The sequence below is a fragment of the Paroedura picta genome, chromosome 3, assembly GCF_049243985.1.
Source record: "Paroedura picta isolate Pp20150507F chromosome 3, Ppicta_v3.0, whole genome shotgun sequence".
Lineage (NCBI taxonomy): Eukaryota > Metazoa > Chordata > Lepidosauria > Squamata > Gekkonidae > Paroedura > Paroedura picta.
Window position 1 is genome coordinate 130,260,941 of NC_135371.1, and position 16,310 is coordinate 130,277,250.

At 43.9% G+C, this 16,310-nt stretch overlaps 1 protein-coding gene across 8 annotated transcripts in view; it reads right to left on the bottom strand.

Annotated features, from left to right (window-relative positions):
* The window catches only part of ITGB4 (integrin subunit beta 4), a 102,151-nt gene that overhangs the window by 18,488 nt on the left and 67,353 nt on the right, over positions 1 to 16,310 (bottom strand). For 6 of the 8 annotated variants that reach the window (XM_077327774.1, XM_077327777.1, XM_077327778.1 and 3 more), the window contains exons 30-35: positions 14,595 to 14,775; positions 12,871 to 13,008; positions 10,494 to 10,676; positions 9,882 to 10,013; positions 3,195 to 3,416; positions 1,891 to 2,055 (exon numbers count right to left, since the gene is read on the bottom strand). In XM_077327774.1, coding sequence (XP_077183889.1) covers positions 1,891 to 2,055; positions 3,195 to 3,416; positions 9,882 to 10,013; positions 10,494 to 10,676; positions 12,871 to 13,008; positions 14,595 to 14,775 — 1,021 coding nt within the window. The remainder of the gene's footprint in view (positions 1 to 1,890; positions 2,056 to 3,194; positions 3,417 to 9,881; positions 10,014 to 10,493; positions 10,677 to 12,870; positions 13,009 to 14,594; positions 14,776 to 16,310) is intronic. The other 2 variants (XM_077327781.1, XM_077327782.1) reach the window with 1 other exon arrangement.

The window sequence follows — 16,310 nt, forward strand, 5'->3', positions numbered from 1 at the left end:
CTTCAAGTTGACTCCTCCTGAGACCATGTGCCCTGTGCCATTCTCCCTTGTCTATGAAGTCCCCAACCAAAGAGAGTAGCGTCTAATATCATCTACACCCTTGGTGATTCCCTTAGAGGAGATCCCTACATGAATCTGGAAGGCTGAATGCACCACTAGAACTTCTGAAGAATTGACCCTAGGAGCTGCACCACTTTGAACCTTTCATTGGCTATGGTCTCCTGGAAAAGTAGTAGGAACCTCTGAAGCCGACAAGAATGAAATCTGGACCACTGGATGACCTCCTGACAAATAAAATTCATCCCTAGAAGTTTCACCAGGAACATCACTTCCACCTGAAACAAAGTCATGGCTTCCCTTATTGAGTCTAAAATTCAGTGGGGGAGGAGGGTAGCTCGAGGCTAGAAGCCATGCTATCCTGTGGAACTGAAAAGCTTGCTCTTGTCACCATCTTTTTTCCTGCTCTTATTTCTTATTTAAACAAAACTAAAGCCAAAATCTCCCTGGGGCTTAGGCAAGATCCCCTCTTCCTGGGATTCAGGCAATTAGTGAGGGCTAGTGGCAAGGCTAGACTCAGGGGATCAACCTGCCTGAAGCCTTAGAAATGCTGCTTGAGAGCCTCATGTGTTATGCAGTGGTGGTCCCTGATGTTCTGGTCCCAAAGAGTGACTGGGTAGGCTTCTGGCCCTAAGGTTGGAGGCCCCACAGCAGGGAGATCAAGAGCAGTGCAGGCGATAGAGAGGGAAGCCTCCTTCTCAAGTAGGAACTGCCCAATGCTCTCTTGCTGCCAAAACACAGCCTGAAGGGGAGAGGGGAACAAAGATATTCCTTTCCCAGCTGATCTTCCCAAAGGCAAGAAACAAAGACAGGAGAACAAGCACCAAGAGAAAAAAAAGTCTCAGACTTGCAGCTCTTTCTGGAGAGCAGAGAATGACATCCAGCTGCCTTCAGACATGGCCAAAGACTGGGCTCTGTGAGAGAAGCCCCACCCCTCTCAGGAATGGCAGGTTCAGTGACCTTGCCTGCCTAGAGGAAGAGCTTCTGCCAGAAGTGGAAGACTACCTCACCCTAGAGAATGGCTGTTTTACAGCTGACATATGTAGCAAATTGGACCCTCACTAAATATGCAACTTCCTAATATCAGTTATGAGAAGACATTTCAATAACAAAGGAAAAAAATAATTTTATTTCTGAAGCAGAGACAAAATTCCACTGTGTACGTGACACAGAAAATGTCGACAGTTATTAAACAAGAGAAATATGTAGAATTTCTTCTAGTTGGTAAGCAGAAGAATTAATTGGCTGTAGCTACCCACATTTTGGGACAGTGGTGAAAAATGAAAGATGTTTCAGATTGCTGGGGCAGTGGACAAGGCAAATTCCAGCTGGGCTTCTTGAGATATTCCCTCCCCCCAAAGAAAATCCTTATCATTTTCATAACACCTTTGCAAGCTTAATATATTTAAAGTTATTTAAAAGAAAATAGAGAAATCCATGTAGGGTGGATCTGTTAATACCCATTAGCACTGAAAGCTAAACAGAACCTCCAGATGCAAAGGCAGTGTTCTTTGGAATATGAGTTATTGGCGGAGGGAACAGCCATAGGAGGACTGTTGCTTTCATGCTCTGCGTGAAGAACTCTCTGGGACCATCTGGCTCACAACTGCTTGGAACAAAGATGTAGACAATATAGACCCTTAGTCTGATCCTGTGTGCCTTTCTTATGTAGCTGTTAGCTGCAACTTGATCAAATTTATGTTCTGCAACCACTGCAAATGTAGAACAGCCGAAGAGAGTAAGAATTTGCTTTGGAATTAAGGATTCCAAAGAATAACAAAGGAAGAACATCCTTGTTAGAGTAGTTAAGAGCAGATTCAACCAGACACTCACCTTGCCCAGATAACACAGTGGTGTACTCTCTGGTCAGAGAAGAGGTTCCCATTATCCGCCTGTCCTGGTGGATGTGTGGACTTAGATGATTGTAGCTAGAGGCTCCAGTCCGAGTCAGGCTTCCACCAGTGAAGGTGAAATCCATCCGGCCATTCATCATGTGTTCTGGAAAAAGTTCATTTCGTTAAGGTTAATGCAACATTAGGTGCTAATTAGTCTGAGTTGTGACACTTCATCAGAAAGATTTCAAAATTTACCATGTTCTCTATACATTTTGGAGATTCAGAACTACTGTTGGAAAACAGAAAATTGGTTATCCCTTTGCACTGAATGCCTAAGATAGTAGAATGGGCAGCATAGGGAGTTCAAGCATATCAAGGCATTGTCGAGAGCGGCAAGATATAAATCCAAAAATAAAAATAATAATAAAAAAAGAAATAAAGAACCAAATGACCTGATCCACAAAATAGATAAAAGAAAGAAACAGAGATGCTCAGATAAGGCGGTGGCTTCATATGTTCTACTGCTGAATTGATTTTACATTAAAAATCCTGGAGAGAATTAGCACAATCTATCAAATGTTGTTTAAATAACCATCCATTCCAGATATTAAGATTTGGCTCCAAAGTTATGGAGCAAGAGGAGATATTGCCACGTCAGCAGATTATGCACATGAAACTTCTTAGACAAATTCATATAAAAAGTCGACCATCAGCTAGTATACATAACAGTTAAACGGAGCTTCCATATGCAGAGTGTTATATCTCTGGAAAGCCAACGTTGGCGGGAGATGGGGATGGGGATGGCTATCACATTCACATGTACTTTGAGAACTTCACCGTGGTGCCTTGCTGTCTTCTACTGGAAGCAGAAAGCAGAGTTATATTAATCTTGGTCTCATCATGGAAGGCATTCTTACATTTTTAGTACTCTCTGCCAGTTAATGCTGTCTCCAATATGTTTTCTACCATATGGCTTCAGATAATGCCCCTTTGATTTATGTTTTTAAATGTATTTGTCTTTTCTTTGCTCTAGACTGAACCATGTCTTTTGCAGATGCAGCCTTTTAGCAGTTTCCTGTTCTGGGCCTGAAGTAAGCGATTACCTTGGTGTTTCATTAAATATACAAAAACAGATCACAACAACATATTGCAAGCAGACTCTACCAGATGGCCAAATATCTCACGCCAACATCAGTGCACGCCTATGGGAATGCTACATGGGCTAAACCTGGTTGAGGCCCGAGGAGGAGGAGGACGAGGACGAGAGGCATGACTGTTACTGGGGAGGCAGTCGTCCTTCACCTGGTTGGGGCCGGGGAGTCACACTTCTTGGAAGACTGCTGCTGGCTGCATCACTGTCCACTAGCTCAGAGTGGGTGCTACTCTCTTGGAGGAGACCCTCTGTATCCGAGGAAAAGTAGCTGCTGTCCGAGTGACGAGGAATCAATTCTGCTGGGAGCCTCCAGGCGACGTGACGAAGGTCCAGCTCCTCCCCCAGTAGCTGTACATGTTTCCATCGAGAGCCTTTTGGAACAAGTGAAGCACTTGCGTTGGCACAGTGGGAAGGGTGGTGAGGGTAGGAGAAGGGGCACAAAGTAGGCAATCCACCACCTGCAAGCTGGCTGCACACCTTTAGGCTCAAACACCTCCTGGCACTTGGGAGGCTACATAAATTAGCAATAATACTCAACTCCTGACCAATACAACAAAGCAAAACAAACTGGGGACAGAATTGATTAATCAAGCTTTCCTGTTGGCACCAAGCACACATTCAGACCTTAATCGCTTGCTACCACCTGTCAATTTATTCCTTTGCCTCAAACTTTTGATGCATATTTTCTCACAAGTGGAACTTACTCCCAAGCACATGTGCATAGGATTTCAGCCTGAGGATGCTAAGTATGAATAGTTACTCCTATTTACCCACTTGATATAAAGTTCTAACTACTGGCTTTCCAGACTGTCTGCATTTTAAGCCTTAAGAACTACAGAACCTCAGTCACTACATTCATCAAACTGGCAGAGGGAAAATACAGAGTAACTGAACTTTATACCAAACCAGAACTTGGGCGTCATTTACTTACAAATATTATATAAATACATAGCTATACAAGAATATTTGCCTTTTTTTTTTTTACAAAAAAAAAAGATTATGATGGTAGTTGAAAGCACTGGTATAAAAGGGCCGTTTTCAGGGTCTGAATGCTATTAAATATATCAAACAACAAAATCCCAGCTTTGACTCTTGGCAGGCTTGCAGTATTAGATTGTGGCTTTAGGATTATGTTAGGATATAAGAACTGAAAACTGCTATGAAAGTTCACATAGACCGTTTATGCACTGGAGGTTTCATGCCAGGCTGCAGGCTGTAGTTTTAATCATGGCAGGTTGCCCCACCTCTTCCTGCATCCACACCGGTGAGCATTTTGCCCGGTGCTCCTCATCTGCCACCGATTTTTGCTCCTGCATGGGAGCTGGAGCAGTGAAGTTCCCAGTGCATAAACGGTCATAGGGCAGCCAAATGAAAGACGGTACTGGTGAGCATTCTTTCTTGTACAGTCTTCCCTATTAGCTGGAGTGGATCCCTCAGGTAGGCACATGTACAAAGCAATGGATGGCCAGGTAGCAGCCAACTATCCTGAAAAAAAACCCAGAAATCTCAAAACACCCTTAAACCATATTCAAGTTTTTAAAATAAGTACACTTTAATAATGTTTATGATAGTTTTAGTGTTTGAAATATTTTCTTTTGAGGGTAAACCATATTACTTTTGGGGCAGGAACAAAAATAAGTGTTGTGTTATCAACACACTGATCTCTTAACTTGGCTGAGAGAAGTATTCATAGACCACAGTTACCATATGTATCTAATGTTAGTCTGTTCTTCAGGATTTCCATAATATATATTCACTGTTGGTTCCATGAACATTTTTTTTAAGTACATAGCTGTGCCTTAAAAGGTCCTATCAAAATATAAATGCTCAGTTAGCTCAGATCACAGAACTCAACTGCTTCAGGTTTCTTTGGCTGTCAGGGCTAACCAAGTTTCAAATGGAATCCAGAAGGCAAGTCCAAGAACAAAAACCCCAAATGTTTTTTTATCTAAGCCATTTCATGCTTTGGGTAAGATGAGGCATGCTTGTTCCATTTGAAGGTTAAGAATTCCAGAATAAAATGATTAAATAACTACAATATGACCACCATGTGTGGCTTAGCGCCTTCCTAAGGTTTTAGTGTTAGGACTCAGCTCCTAGCAGGTGCTATGGTTCCCCCTTGGTATTGGCACCTGAACATCTTAGCGCTGAACATCTCCCCCTGCCCCTCCACAGCTGCCCTCGTAAGGGCCTTCCTGTTTTAAGGAGGGCTATGGTTTTTCTTAAAGAGCCTCTTGTGGCGCAGAGTGGTAAGGCAGCTGTCTGAAAGCTTTGCCCATGAGGCTGGGAGTTCAAACCCAGCAGCCGGCTCAAGGTCGACTCAGCCTTCCATCCTTCCGAGATTGGTAAAATGAGTACCCAGCTTGCTGGGGGGTAAACGGTAATGACTGGGAAAGGCACTGGCAAACCACCCCATATTGAGTCTGCCATGAAAACGCTAGAGGGCATCACCTTAAGGGTCAGACATGACTTGGTGCTTGCACAGGGGATACCTTTACCTTTATAGTTTTTCTTGCCTTCTGTTGGTATTTTGTCATATTGTAGAAATTGGGGGTTTAATGGGTTTTACTGTCCGGATTGTTTTGTGTGACCCACTGCAAGCTGGTTTCCAGGAGCGGCAAACTATAAATCCAATAAATAAATAATAATAAATAATAGAATATATAGGGGAAAGATGGCCTCTAAATCAGGGGTCCTCAACCCCCGGTCCGCGGCCCGGTGCCGGGCTGCAAAGGCCATAGTATCGGGCCGCCAGCGGCCGCGCCTTCCTCCCCCCCACAGCGAGAGGGGGGGGGGAAGAAGCACGCGCACATGGGGACCTGTCGCGCGTGCGTGTTTGCGCCCCCTGATGGCAAAAACGTGCACGCGCGGGAGCTCTGCGCATGTGCGTTAGTGCCACCTAGTGGCGAAAACGCACATGCGCGACAATTGCGCATGCGCGTTTGCGAGCGATGGTGGCGGCCGGGCCGCCGGTTCTCTCCAACCATCGGAGGCGGTCCCCGACTACTAGAAGGTTGGGGACCGCTGCTCTAAATAATCAAAATGATGCATAGCTACAGTCTTACGTCTTACTTCTTCCCTGACAGATCTGGGCTTCAGGCTTCCAGAAGAGGGTAAGTTGCAACAAGTCAGGGCTAATACACAAAACCATTCTTTGTCAAAATTCATATATGAATGGGTTGTGGAGTCAGTTTGGTATACTGGTTAAGAGCATTGGATTCTAATCTGGAGAACAGCATTCTGGAGAATAGCCCCCTACTTGAAGCCTGCTAAATGACCTTGGACCCATCATTGTTCTCTCTGAACTCTCTCGGCCCCACCTACTTCACAGGATGTGTTTTGGGGGGAGTGGAAGAGAATGTGAGCCTTTGGAAAAGGATGGAAAAGAAATCTAATTTTTTAAAAATGTAGACCGATTCTGCATGAAGAATCTGCCCCTGCCCACTCTCACAACCACCCTCCCCTCTCCAATTTCTGCTCCGAGAATCTTTTTTTTAAAACATGCCTTGGCCCACATTGCCATGGGACACAAAGCTACTTTGTATAAGTTAAAGTAAAAATTTCCCTAACGTGTCCACAGTCTTTTTGGGGCTGGGTAGGCAAAAGGTGAATTAACGAGGAAAGGGGGGTACATGATGAAGCAGGCCACTTTCAATCAGGTAGGTGTCCGTGCTCTTTGTTTTAAGCCTAATGTTTACTCTTTGGGGTCCAGTTACCATGTTCAGCCTCTCACAACTCTACCCAAACATAAACAGAGTCCGAAACACCACAAATCCCCCCCAAAAGGGGGGGATGTTTTATTGTTGTGGTGTTTCTCCATAGCAACGCAGAAGCGTTGATTTTTTAATTTAGAAATGAATTTATGTTGTGGCATTACTGCATAGAAACATGGAAGTGCACTTAAAAATAATTTGGGGGCTTTGGGGGGAGACAGAAGTTTGAGTCCCTGAGACAACTGTTGTGCTGTGATTGGTGGCTTGCTGTGATTGACAAGCCAAGGAGCAGGTAGAGAAGTTTGACTTGTTTTCCCTTGCCGCCTCATCGGGAGACAAAAAGCCATGACAAGGCGGAGGGAAAACATGGGAGGGGTCTCCATGAGAAGGCTTGCAAATGCGCAGCTTACAACTGCATGTTTGCAAGCAGGAAGCAGCACAAGTTTTTGCCTGTGTGCGGAATCAATCCCAAAATTTAAAAAATAAATATCTAAAAATAAGTTGCTTAGAGATTCCTTAAGATAAAGAAAAGTGGGTATAAAAAACTGCTCTTCTTTTTCTTCTGATTATACACTTCCAATGTGTTTTTTGTAGAGTAATCTTTTTGCAAAGAAATTACAAGTAACTATGACTATACAACTATAGATTTTGCTACATACCCTCCAGAACACCACATATGAATAGTTCAACTGAAATTGAACCACTGTTATAGATAATATTTGAGGTGTCAGCCATATATAAAAAAATGTCAGTGAGCATGTATAAACACCAGATATTCACAAAGGATTAAGTGGAAAATTTCGACTGCTGGAATTCTGTTCACTGGACATATTGCTGAAATATGATACTTTGGTACAACGTGGCCACCTGATATGTATGCTGACAACCATCAATTTCAAGTAACCATATTCAAAATTATGTGCAAAAGTCATAAATGGATTATAGCTCTCTGGCTTATGTCCTATTATGGAACATGTTTATGATTCTGTAAAAAGGCACACTTAAGTGAATTGGCTCTACACAACTACATTTTGGGGAGTGTGGCCTGTACCAATAATTCTTTATTGGTAGGTCAATCTGAAGACTATTATTGTGCAATTTAAATAATTGCCACTTGTTTACACAGTGCCACATGACTCTTGTATTTAGAATATTATCTTATTTATTTTATTGAAGTTTAGGAAAAAGGTTCTATTGCTAGGTCTATAATCTAACCCCTATCATATATTTGAGGCAAGGAAGGCCATTTCTTCCACGGTAAATTAGTTCAAGACAATTCTTTTAGCCTCCTCCTGCAGCTGGAGGCATGATACATGCCCCTTGAGCATTCCAGGTTGCCTGACTACATACCTCAGTGTATTGGCAACTTAGTTTTTTTCTGCTAATAACTCACTTGTAGACAACTGGTTGGATCCAATGGATCCAATGGAACATTTCTGCAGACAGAAGGACTTCTGCCTGTGGGACATGACTCTCTCCCTCTCCTCTCCCTGCCCTTGCTGTATCTTAAAATGTGCCCCCCCCCATGCTGTTCATGATGGACATGACATCATATGAAATATGGAGCATGCATCTTACTTCCATTCTGCAGATCCTCCATTGCTGCTCAGTTGTTGCCAAGCTCAGTTTAAAGTATTGGCTATCACGTACAAAGGCCTTCATGGCCTTGCTCCCCTCCCTTATTTGCAGGACTACCTTTCTCCCTATGCCCCACCACAACAACTTTGTGCATATCAGCAGAGGCTTCTGCAGATGTCCCCCTGCAAATAGGCAAAACCAACAACTGCCCCAACGTGTGCTTTCTCCCTTGTGACCCCCACCTTGTGGAATGGCTGCCTGAGGAGGTCAGGAAAGCTCCCGCCTTCCTAGCTTTCTGCAAACTAAGCAAAACTGACCTGTTCAAGAGGGCTTTTCTGCACATGTATAAGGGTCGTACCATCAAAATGGTTTTACAAACTATACTGCTGTGAATCACTCGTTGTTAAATAGGATCCTATTATGTAATTTTGTACCACTTATTGTGCAACGTTTAGCTGTACTTCTGCTATGCTTCACTTCTTTCAGTGGTTCAGTGGTTCCATACCTGTGATAGTGAATGCCCCATTTTGTCAGTTGTACTAACTTACTATATGTAATCTGTGTCTCTGTGAGAAAGGCAGACTATAAATAATGTAAATAAATAAATATAAAATCTATTGAGTATTAGCATACTCAGAAATTCAACCCTATCTCTTATGTTGGAACTCTTATCAGCTACAATATAACTTGGTTATTATTTAAAGATAGTCAGTGTCTTGAGGAGACCATCCTCCAGACCTGGAGCAAATTATCTCGAATCAGTCCATGGGGCATCACAGGAGGCTATTGAAGGAAGGGCTAGTCTGGCCCAATTGGTAAAACAAAATGCTTGCTGGCTCAAAGGTCTTTGCTTGTTCTTATAGTAAGAATCTTTATCCGGCCTAAAGCTTGGACACTGCAAAGTGCTGGAGTCCATCAGTATTGTGCATTTTCCAAACTGCACAGCAGCAGATAGCTCTAGTCACATAATTCACTTGAGTAAGCAAAGGGCATCCTGCCTTGGTTGGCCCAGGCTAGCCCAATTTCATTAGATGTTGAAACCATCAATTGGCTCAGGTTAGTACTTGGATGGGAGACCACCAATAAATTCCAGGGTTGCTACACAGAAACAGGCAATGGCAAATCACCTCTTCTTGCCTCAAAAACCCTACAGGGTCACTGTAAGTCAGTTGTGACTTCACAGCACTTTTCACCTAGGTTACAGCAATTGCAGCACATGTACACCGATTTAAACAAGGCTCTAAGTGAATGTTGAGTTTGCTCAACATTTTTTGGGTGAGAATCCAAATTAATTACAAGCAGCAGGTATCAGATACTAGAGAAGGTTTAAAACTTTTTCTTGGTTTCAAAATAATGGGGAGGGGACTAGTTCCGTTTGCAATGTGGCTAGTAAACTGTCCTTTAAATCCCTAAAAATCAGGTTGGTGTTTCTGTGTTCACACTGCCATCTCCAGTTCTTTAAAAAGGACCTCTAAGAAGGTTCAGCAATCAAAGCTTCAAAAAGTTCCTCCCCCCATTTTTGTCAAATGCAGCAGTGCATTATACCAGAATCATCAGAGACGCTGGGATGTTTGCTGCCAGACGGAGAGCGCAGTACGTCTGTGCTGTACATCAGGTAGCTGTCATAGTCCTCTCCCCCTTCAGCATCAATTATTGGCACGTCGGGGATGATGGGAACTAGAAGGAGACAAAAAGTACTGTTAGGGCCTTGTTGCCTGGTCAGATGGACTGGAGTCCTAAAGTACATTAAAAAAAAATAGGATATGAGCACAAGCCTTGGTGCAGTGCCTCTAGTGATTTTGTACCAAGGGAGCAACATTTTTATTTTTAAAACAAGATAGTTTCAGTACTGGGGTTGAATGGTAGGAGAGGACGTAACCGCTAAGGGCACAAACTGTTTTTAACATGAAAAAACCAATAAAATGGTTAGGGCACTGCAGGAAAATTGTGGAACTTCTTAAGAATTACATCGCCGATAATAACCAAAACTTGTCTATACCAATACCAATGAATGAATGGGACAACTGAGAATTATATTCCTCCTGCGTTCAAAACATAATGGACCTGGTAAGATATCTGAATTCAAAGGAAGACACCTTTAGCAAACACAACAAATCAACTGCATGCTCATTGCAGGCAACTATGATGAGAACTCACTGGACATGGGGCGCTTGGGCTGCGTGGCCAAATTAATAGTAGCTTCTCTCTCAGGACCCCAACCAGCTCCATTCTTGGCCTTCACTGTGTAGCGATAGGGCTGTGATTCCCGTAGGTTTTCAATCAGAACCATCCTCTTCTTGGATTCCTCCACCAGAACTCTCTTCACTGGCCCAATAGGTCCTGCAAACAAATCTGTATGTAATACCTTTCCACTTGTAATGGCGACTTTTGCATTTAAATTAACCAGCTTCTGATTAACAGAAGGCTGAAGAGTAGTTTCCAACAAGCAGACTATGAGCTACCTGTAGAAAGGGCCCATGCAGCCCTTTCAAGGGCCAGGAAAAGATTCAGAAAAGTTCAGCTCTAGGCTTTATTTAAAAAAAAATATTTCATGCTATGTAGCTGATAGCTTAATTTCTGATGCTCTGCCTTCTGTAGGAGATAACAAAAGTTGGTGGAATGCTTGGGGGAGGGAGTATCTTGGAATGTTGTTTACTATTCAAAAGTAGCTCTTGTTAAAGAAAAGGTTAGCAACCCTGGTATAGATCAACCTCAAAATACTTCTCCACCCCAGATTTATGCAAACCACATTAATATGAAATAATTGTATTTGGGGCAATATTCAAAACTAAGCGAGGTATTAATATGTGCTGATGAGCTAATCAAGATTCTCTTTTACTAGTTCCCTCACTACCCCATGATAGCTATGTAAATAATTTAGAATATTATTCCCTTGTTCCAATTCAATAGTATTCACACATGTCTAGTAGGTAGGTTATGTGAACTGAAGACCTGTTTCTCACATGCCATTCTCTTCCAGCTGTGTGTGGAAAACAGCAGAGCCATTGCTTGGCCTTCCAAACCCACCCAGATTCTCAATGTGTGCATGTTAAAAAGGAAATCAATGTGGTTCGGCAAAAGTGGATCTGTTGGTTCATTTGTGCATAGGATTTTACCTGCACCCAAGGGCAATGCAGAGTGATTGCCCTGTTTGTCCTCTCCTATTGCTTCCTCAGCATCTTAGGGGGTCACCCACATTTGTACTACATGCTGTATTAGCTGTGCAAACTGCCCTTGTCTACCTGGTTCCCTCTGGAATGAACACAAGATCTTTGCAAAGCAAAGAATATTTTATTGTGAATGCAGTTTCTTGCATCTTAGGTTGGTAAGGTAAAGGTAAAGGTATCTCCTGTGCAAGCACTGGGTCATGTCTGACCCTTGGGGTGACGCCCTCTAGCGTTTTCATGGCAGACTCAATACGGGGTGGTTTGCCAGTGCCTTCCCCAGTCATTACCATTTACCCCCCAGCAAGCTGGGTACTCATTTTACCGACCTCGGAAGGATGGAAGGCTGAGTCAACCTTGAGCCGGCTGCTGGGATTGAACTCCCAGCCTCATGGGCAGAGCTTTCAGACTGCATGTCTGCTGCCTTACCACTCTGCGCCACAAGAGGCTCTTTTGAATCAGGTTAGTATCATTATTTATTTATAATTCTAACCTACACTGCCCCAATCAGGTAAATGCACTAAACCCAGCAATTATGTGGATGTTACAATTAATTGTCCATTTTAAACATTACATTTTGAATAAGTGTTATCTTGTGTTCTTCTATGAATGGATATAACCCAGTCTTGGCCAAATTCCACTAAATGTTCTTGAGCAACTTGACTGGTATGTGAGAAAGGGAGGCATGTGGTAGATCATATCCAGTCTATGGTCTTAGGTAACAAAACAAAACAAAAAACCCAAGATAAGGGGGGGGGAACCCTATTTTGACAATAGATGGAAAAGAACATAATTTGTCACAAGAACATAATGTGTTTTAAAGCAAAAGGGTGATGATTCTGTGTTCAGGGTACAATAGTAACTCTGTCATATTCGAAGGACTTGCCTGTTTATTTTATAGCTAGTTCTGGAAGAAAAACTGTTTTTTGTACCCCACTTTTTACTACAATTGTCCTCCCTTCTTCTCCCCACAACAGACACTCTGGGGTGAAGAGAGTGTGACTGACTGGCCCAAGGTCCCCCAGCTGGCTGCATGTGGAAAAGGAGTGGCGAATCAAACCCGACTCACCAGATTACAGGCTGCCACTCTCAATCAGTTCACCGAGGTGGCTCTTAGATCACCAAGGTCCTTTCCCATCAGAATAGCTAAGAGTACCTCTGCCAAGAATAAGGCAAAGCATTTCCTTTATCAGTGGGACAGAGGGGTGTGTATCGGATGCAATTCTATGACTGCAAGACTCGAGAATGGCATTTCTCACTGGTGCACTAAACACTCTTAATTTTTTTTTGGGGGGGAGGGGGAGTGCTGACTAGTTCACAGCTTTCAGAATAGCTGCATGGTAAGAACAGTAAACAGCATCTATGCTTACGGTTGTCCTCGTTGACAAGTCCATAGGTGACTTCATAGGCTGTGATTGGTCCATTGGTCTCAGCAGGCTCTGCCCAGCTCAGCTGTGTCACAGTGGAGGAGACTACGTTGAAAGCCAAGCGTCCAGGCTCACTAGGAACTACAAAGGTTGACAGCAAAACACACTTCAGAAGCATATTGGATGCAGAAAAAAATTGAAAAACCAATTGAAGTGGTAGCTTTTACATCACTAACCTCTCCTTGCTGAGTTTAGAAAGTGAGAGTTCAAGCCCTTTTTTTCTGTCAGTGAATTTGGTTTACTCAGAATTTATTTTATCTTGGACAGTTAATTGAAGTTGTTACCAAAAAATTAGAGTAATTCCTTTTTAATAGAAGTTGAGATTGGCCTTCTTATTTTGCTATTTCAGACGTAACATATGCATATGCGGATTGGCTTATTTGCACTAGTATTGATTATCTCATATTTAAGAACCAATCAGTTTCCTAAATAATAATCACCCGATTTGGGGCTAGATTTTTTTATAAGTAAAAGCAAATCAGATTTCTCAGCAGTGGGCCATGAGGGAGAGGCTGTTCCAGATGTCTGCTGTTAGGTGGATGGTTCAGCCTTGTGCTTTGGAGAGCTCAACCTTGACCAGCTCTACCACAGAGTAGAGCCACATGGTGCATCAGCTGGTGAAAGCCCAGGTCCTCCACAATGGACCTTTTTCCTGGCATTGGCTGCATCCCCATGAGCATGACCTTTTGGAGTGTGGCTTGTCTTGCAGTCTCAACCGCAGTGTCTGGAGCCCCTGCTGGAGTGGTCTGCTCTACCCCCACCTCTCCTTCCCAAATGGGAGTGGGTCTCTTCTGCCTCCCACTAGTGGCCCATGCTCCTTCCATCAGTGGCAACAAACTGGGGTGTGCCCTTTGCAGGTGCCTCTGGAGAATGGCGGTAGCCAAGTGTTGTCGGTCAGGGAATAGGCACAGCACACCTGGCACTCCACCATGCACAGGTCACCAGTGTGCAGAAGTACTTCCATATGGCAGAGTGGAACCATGTTCTTGTGCTCTAGGTTGGAGCAGGTAGGGGGGTACAGCTGATTCTGGTGTTGGGCAGGAAGACCTAGATGGGGATGTACCAATGAAAGTAGGAGCCAGAGAGGGAGACAGGCAGACAGACAACCATAGATCCCTGCCCCTCAGAGGAGAAACAGGTCATTTGAGGGGAGATTTCAAACTAAGCATGGAGAGCTGGGCACTAAAATCACCCCAAGTTACTCCCCAAGACTGGAACAAGACCCCCAAGGTAGGGTGAGTGAAGGCAGGCAGGCTGACTCAAACAAATCATGCCCAAAGGAGAATCAAGTCGGGGGCAGGGCAGTTCAAGTGGTGAGCTGGGAGTAAAGAGAAGTCACTCCAATAACTCTGTACCAAGACCCCCATTACAGACTGGGTTCAGGGAGGCAAGCTGACACATGGGAGAAGCAGGTCCAATGGAGTAAAGTTAATGGACAGTAAAGGAAAACAGATAACCTCAAACCAAAAAAGAACTCCAGTGTATATGTGGGGGGAAAATGGCAGAGAAGCCCCCCCTCCAAAAGCAGCCCCCCCAAACAATACCCAAAGAAGAATCCCTCATCTTACTGCAACCCAAAGTGGGTGTGTGTGAAATAAAATGAAAAGTGAACATGAAGGGAAACCACAAGGGAACTTTCTTGTTTACTATGGAATATGTCAACTTACCTTCCTCAAGGGTGCGGCAATGAACCACTTCAGAGTAAGGTCCCTCATCTGTAGCAGTGTATGCACAGGACTGCATCTCATAATCACAGTAGGGGTACAAGTTAGTGAGCTCTGCTGAAGGCACTTTGGAATCAAGCAGGTGGGCCTCTGATTCAGGGTCCCCTTGGATCCAGTATTTCACCTGCAGCCCGAAGAGAAATCACTCAAATGCCATCCCTTCAGTTTCAACTACTTTCTTGTACCACACTGAGCACTGTGCTCTTATTAGAAGTCTCCCTTCATTAAGGCACACTCCCAGTCAAAACAAGGGGCCATTTCGCACGGCTTCAAAGTAGCAGAATGGTTGCTATTTGGAAACGCTACTAATTTGCCATAACCCACGACGTCGTAGACAATCTGCAACAATCCTGAAACCAATCAGCAAAAAGCGCTTCGTTGTGGCGCTTTCAGGGGAATCCAGAAAAGTGGATTCACCCTCCGGATAGCGATACACTCCTGCAACCAATCTGCAACAGTAGCGCTAAAGACCTGTGCGTTACCATTGTTGCTGGTTCTTCAAAGTCCCTCCCCCTGGCTCTCTCCTCCAAACTTCCGGCGAAGCGATCGCCATTTTTTTTTCTCCGAGCGAGCGGGGATAAATGCACCGGCGAGCCTCTTTCTGTTTAGAGGCTTCCCTGGCTTCAGTCCTTCACCTTTAGTCACTAAGCACAAACCACTGAAAAGCCCGTTTGCTGAAATAAAGTCCCTTTATTTTTTACAAATAAATTCAGCCGAAAATCGGGCCCGTGAGAGGGGGGGGGGATTTTTTTTTTATCACTCGAGGCAGCGTGCAAACGATCATACAATCAAACGACAGCTCACATTAGGCAGCTGGATGGGTCTCTCCGTAGCAACGAATCTACCTAGATTCGTTGCTATGGGTCGTTTTTTTTTTTTTTTTAAAAACCTTTCTTAAAGGGAAAGGGGCTGTTTGGGAGCATGCTAACGGCTGCCCATTGGCTGCTTGACGGCCAGGGGCGGGACGAGCTTGGCAATAGCGCTTCCTTTCTAGCGATTTCTGCCGAGACCGGAAGCCTGTGGGAAACGCTAAAAAACGCAACTGATTCCACTACAAAGGCAGGTATGCATAATGACGAATTCCACTATTTTAAATGGCGATTTTTCATTCCGCAAACAATTTGCAACAAAGATCCCTGTGCGAAAAGGCCCAAGATTTTCCCAGTGGAATGTAATAGTTCCCCTTTCAGAAGATCCACATGATTGTAAAATAGCAAAGATAAACCACCAATCTAGTTGTTATAGATCTAGGGCCATTCTGCACAGCATTAATGTTGCTGAAGTGTTACCACTGTGTAATGCTATTTATTTTTCGTTATTCACGACGTCGTACACAATCTGCAACACTCCTGCAACACTCCCGCAAAAATCGCTTTGTTGTAGCTAGACGCTTGAGAACAACCTGCAACACATCCGAAAATGACATGTGTGTTCTCAATATAGCGGTAGCAAGCATGTCCCTCCCTAAGCTCTCGCACCCAAGCTTCCAGCTTTGCGATCGACATTTCCCCCCCTTAAACCGGCAAAAACAACAAATAAGCGATGCTTCTTTGGTTGAAATCCCTCCACAAGCAATTGTCTGTAAAGTTTCCCCCCTGTTCGACACTGCCCGTAATTTCAGCCAGAAATAGTACGGGGGGGGGGGATTTTTTTTTTTTT